The 5,000-nt window shown below is 42.9% G+C and overlaps 2 protein-coding genes across 2 annotated transcripts in view; both read left to right on the plus strand.

Annotated features, from left to right (window-relative positions):
- LOC132837793 (NCK-interacting protein with SH3 domain-like) overlaps positions 1-500 on the plus strand; it is a 7,568-nt gene extending 7,068 nt beyond the window's left edge. Inside the window, exon 13 of the mRNA XM_060857662.1 lies at positions 1-500. This exon is cut by the window's left edge and continues 769 nt beyond it. The gene's annotated coding sequence lies outside the window, so the exon portion shown is untranslated.
- A 317-nt stretch (positions 501-817) lies between these two features.
- slc25a20 (solute carrier family 25 member 20) overlaps positions 818-5,000 on the plus strand; it is a 10,548-nt gene continuing 6,365 nt past the window's right edge. The window contains exons 1-2 of the mRNA XM_060858787.1: positions 818-1,153; positions 2,911-3,003. Coding sequence (XP_060714770.1) covers positions 1,049-1,153; positions 2,911-3,003 — 198 coding nt within the window. The 5' untranslated portion in view covers positions 818-1,048. The remainder of the gene's footprint in view (positions 1,154-2,910; positions 3,004-5,000) is intronic.

Genomic DNA, 5,000 nt, shown 5'->3' on the forward strand with positions numbered 1-5,000 from the left:
CAGACTTTTTCCTCGTTACTGTGCTGTTCTAGGTGAATCTCAGCTTTAATCTCCTTAGCCTTACTAAACCTTCTGTACTGTGTTCCAGCTGTTCTAGTGAACTTCATACTGCGATGTTCGATGTTATTGTTCTTCGACCATTCAAACTTGTGGTTATTTTTCCTTTTGGTTCATATACATATCATCTCGAATCGTATCAGTTGCTACCTCTCCTTTTTTATGGGAGTTTTAGTTTGTTAATTCCATTCTCATGATGTAATGGAGGATAATCTCCATCCCTGTGTGTCTGGTATTAAACACTAGATCTTACTTTCTGTCAGTATGAGAATTCACACCTTAACTCATACACACAAACGGTACAAACTGAGTGTGGATCTGTTTCATGTTGCATTAATGATGTGTGGAAGCTTATTAATGAACCTTGTTTAGAAGGGAAATGGTCATAAAATGTATTTTCATAAAGATTACACACTAATAAAAATGCCAGTCATCCCAATGAACACTGATGAGTCAAAAGTGTGTTTTTTTTTCACTAATTATACTTTTTTTTGTTTATTATAAAATGCTAACTGGGGGTCAGTTTGCTGCTGTAAAGTCCATTCCTTTAGCTATATATAATAATAATAGTGTTTAATTGTATTAAGTTACAAACATGAAGAAGTAGTTAATAAACATCTGGATTAAATGTAGCTCATGATTGTGACCGCTAGGTGTCGCTAAAAACACCCGCATTTAAAACAAAACTGACACACAATCGTATCGAAAGCTGGCGAAATGTGTTAATGTTACAGTGATTAAATGGTTGTGTTTTTATTCGCATAATTAGTTGGTTAATTTTGTGTAAAAACGATATATTTTATGAATTTTATGACATACGAAATCCGGAAGCTTTACGTGTAACAGTAAAAGAGGTCCGGGTGGATATTTAGGTGAAAGGTCTCAGAGATCCGCACTGACTGGGGCTTCTTGTCCTTCTGCTGAGTTCCGGGGTTTTTTTCCTGCACAGACGGTAAAGTTTTTAGTTCTTTATTTCCTCCAGAAGTTAAAGATGTCTAAACAAACACAGACCATCAGTCCGGGGAAGAATTTCCTTGCTGGTGGTTTTGGAGGCGTCTGTCTGGTGTTCGCCGGTCACCCTTTAGACACCATCAAGGTACCACTGTGTTACAGTGTGTGTGTGTGTGTGTGTGTGTGTGTGTGTGTGTGTGTGTGTGTGTGTGTGTGTTACAGTGTGTGTGTGTGTGTTACAGTGTGTGTGTGTGTGTTACAGTGTGTGTGTGTGTTACAGTGTGTGTGTGTGTGTGTGTGTTACAGTGTGTGTGTGTGTTACTGTGTGTGTGTGTGTGTGTGTGTGTGTGTGTGTGTGTGTGTGTTAGTTACTGTGTGTGTGTGTGTGTGTGTGTGTGTGTGTGTGTTTTACAGTGTGTGTGTGTGTGTGTTTTACAGTGTGTTAGTGTGTGTGTGTTACAGTGTGTGTGTGTTACAGTGTGTGTGTTACAGTGTGTGTGTGTGTGTGTGTTACAGTGTGTGTGTTACAGTGTGTGTGTGTGTGTGTGTGTTACAGTGTGTGTGTTACAGTGTGTGTGTTACAGTGTGTGTGTTACAGTGTGTGTGTTACAGTGTGTGTGTGTGTGTTACAGTGTGTGTGTGTGTGTGTTACAGTGTGTGTGTTAGTGTGTGTGTGTGTTACAATGTGTGTGTGTGTGTTACAGTGTGTGTGTGTGTTTTACAGTGTGTTACAGTGTGTGTGTTACAGTGTGTGTGTGTTACAGTGTGTGTGTGTGTGTTAGTGTGTGTGTTACAGTATGTGTGTGTTACAGTGTGTGTGTGTGTGTGTGTTACAGTGTGTGTGTGTGTGTTACAGTGTGTGTGTGTGTTACAGTGTGTGTGTGTGTGTGTTACAGTGTGTGTGTGTTACAGTGTGTGTGTTACAGTGTGTGTGTGTGTGTGTGTGTGTGTTACAGTGTGTGTGTGTGTTACAGTATGTGTGTGTTACAGTGTGTGTGTGTGTGTGTTACAGTGTGTGTGTGTGTGTGTGTGTGTTACAGAGTGTTACAGTGTGTTATAGTGTGTTAGTGTGTGTTACAGTATGTTAGTGTCTGTGTTACAGTGTCTGTGTTACAGTGCGTGTTACAGTATGTTAGTGTGTGTTACAGTGTGTTAGTGTGTGTTACAGTGTGTGTTACTATGTTACAGTGTGTTACAGTGTGTGTTACTATGTTACAGTGTGTTACAGTGTGCTAGTGTGTGTTACAGTGCGTTACGGTGCGTGTTACAGTGTGTTAGTGTGTGTTAGTGTGTGTTACAGTGTGTGTTACTATGTTACAGTGTGTTAGTGTGCTAGTGTGTGTTACAGTGCGTGTTACAGTGCGTGTTACAGTGCGTTACAGTGTGTTAGTGTGTTACAGTGTGTGTTACAGTGTGTGTTACAGTGTGTTAGTGTGTGTTACCATGTTACAGTGTGTGTTACAGTGTGCTAGTGTGTGTTACAGTGCGTGTTACAGTGCATGTTACAGTGCGTTACAGTGCGTTAGTGTGTGTTAGTGTGTGTTAGTGTGTGTTACAGTGTGCGTTACAGTGTGCGTTACAGTGTGCGTTACAGTGTGTGTTACAGTGTGTGTTACAGTGTGCGTTACAGTGCATGTTACAGTGCGTTAGTGTGTGTTACAGTGTGCGTTACAGTGTGCGTTACAGTGTGTGTTACAGTGTGTGTTACAGTGTGTGTTACAGTGTGTGTTACAGTGTGTGTTACAGTGTGCGTTACAGTGTGCGTTAGTGTTGTGAGTTGGACCTTCGGCACAAATTTACTGTCTGCTTGCACCACGTGACAGATCTGACATCACAAACCGATTTATTAATAAGGGATCTGTGTGTGTGTGTGTGTGTGTGTGTGTGTGTGTGTGTTGACAGGTGCGACTACAGACACAGCCCATGCCAGGACCAGGTCAGGCTCCTTTCTATTCCGGAACCTTCGACTGCTTTAAGAAGACTCTTGCTAAGGAGGTTTGGTGCCAAACTATTTAACTGAAGAAGCTCCTGGTTACCTTTCAGTTCTGTGTATTATAGTTCTGTCTTAATGCTGCTGTGTTTTATCTCTGATCTATTAAATAATAATCTATTACACACACTCTCTCTCTCTCACACACACTCTCTCTCTCTCTCTCACACACACACTCTCTCTCTCTGTCTCTCTCTCACACACACACACTCTCTCTCTCTATCTCACTCTCTCTCTCTCTCACACACACACTCTCTCTCTGTCTCTCTCTCACACACACACTCTCTCTCTCTGTCTCTCTCTCACACACACACTCTCTCTCTCTGTCTCTCTCTCTCTCACACACACACTCTCTCTCTCTGTCTCTCTCTCTCTCTCACACACACTCTCTCTCTCTGTCTCTCTCTCACACACACACTCTCTCTCTCTGTCTCTCTCTCACACACACACACTCTCACACATACCCTCTCTCTCTCTCACACACCCTCTCTCTCTGTCTCTCTCTCTCTCTTCACGCATCTCTCTGCTTCGCCTCGTCACCCTAGACACCATCAGATCACCTTTCTCACCACTTCTTCTCTTTTTCGCTTTTTCTTTTTCACACAGTCACATTCTTCTCTTTCTGCTCTCTCACACAGCGCTTTTACAGACTCTTCTTCCACACTGTACTCTTTGCTCAACCTTCTTTCTCTCACTGTACTTTTTACCACTAGTGTTCTTCTCACAGTGTTCTCTTGTCAGTGCTGTGTTCACCACACCATCTGTTTCTCTTTATTACATGTGTGTGTGTATTCTGTCTGTCTTTTACACATCGTCGTCTGATGTTCTCTTTCATTGTGTTTTTTCCACCATGTTTACTGTTCACGTTACGTCTTTCGTGGGGTTGGGGTCTGATAAAGGATGTGTTTCTGTGTGGAGTCATCTATGTTTGCGTGTGTTTTTAGTGTGTGTGTGTGGGAAATGATATTACGCTGAGCTTGACGTGTGTGTGAGTCGTGTTGGATTGTTCAGTGGGCTACTCACTGTTACATTTTATTGTCTGTAATTAAGTGATGCAGTTTAGGGTTGCTTAGATTGCTTCGAGTACAGGGGTCTTTGCATTTCGCGTGTTGACACATATTGTATGTTTTTGGGTTATGATGTGTTCGTGTGTGTTGATGTACAGTGTGTTACAGTTGTTGTTGGGGTTATGCTTACGGTGCGTTTACCGTGTGCTTATTGAGTCGTGTAGATGAGATATTCTGCTGGGTAGTGTGCAGTGTTGAGTGTGCTAGTGTGTGTTAGTGTGTGTTACGTGGTGTTATAGTGTGTTACAGTGCCGTTTGCTTGTTTCTTTGTGTTATAATTTTTAGTTTTACATTGTTAGTGTGTGTTACATGTGTGTGGGGTTAAACAGTGGCGTCTTGTAAGTATAGCGGCCATGTTACTGTGCTGTTACAGATTTAGTGATTTCAGTATGCGAGACATTGTTTAACGGACGCGTTAACTGCATGTTACAGTGTGTTGTGTGTGTAGGTGTGTTCAGGTGTGTTAGCGTGTGTGTGCGTGTGTGTGCGTGGTTACAGTGTGCGTGTGTTGTGAGTTGGACCTGGGGCCAGTTACTGTGCTTGCCCGTTGATCGTGTGTTGCGTCTGTCCGATTTGTTTGGGTGTGGTGTGTGTGGTTTTGGGTGTGTGCGTTGAAGTGCGCTACGCACTGCTTGCAGGCCGGTCGGCTGCTTGTGTTGCGGATGTGTGGTGTTTGTAGTGTAGTGCCTGTGTGGGTTTGTGCATTTTAGCTGAAGGTCGTGGTTACCTTCAGTTGTGTGGTTCGTGTGTGGTTGTCTGTGTGTATGCTGTGTGTTTGTTCTGAGTGCTATGTGCGTATAGTTTGACGCATCTTTTGCGACAAATCTGTGTGCGTTTGCTCGTTGCTCTTTGCTCTGTTCGTGTACTTCACAATCGTCGCTTGCTCTGTGCTTTCTGTACGGCAGTAGCTGATCTTGCGTCGGTGGTGTCACGTT

This window comes from Tachysurus vachellii, chromosome 22 (assembly GCF_030014155.1).
Source record: "Tachysurus vachellii isolate PV-2020 chromosome 22, HZAU_Pvac_v1, whole genome shotgun sequence".
NCBI lineage: Eukaryota > Metazoa > Chordata > Actinopteri > Siluriformes > Bagridae > Tachysurus > Tachysurus vachellii.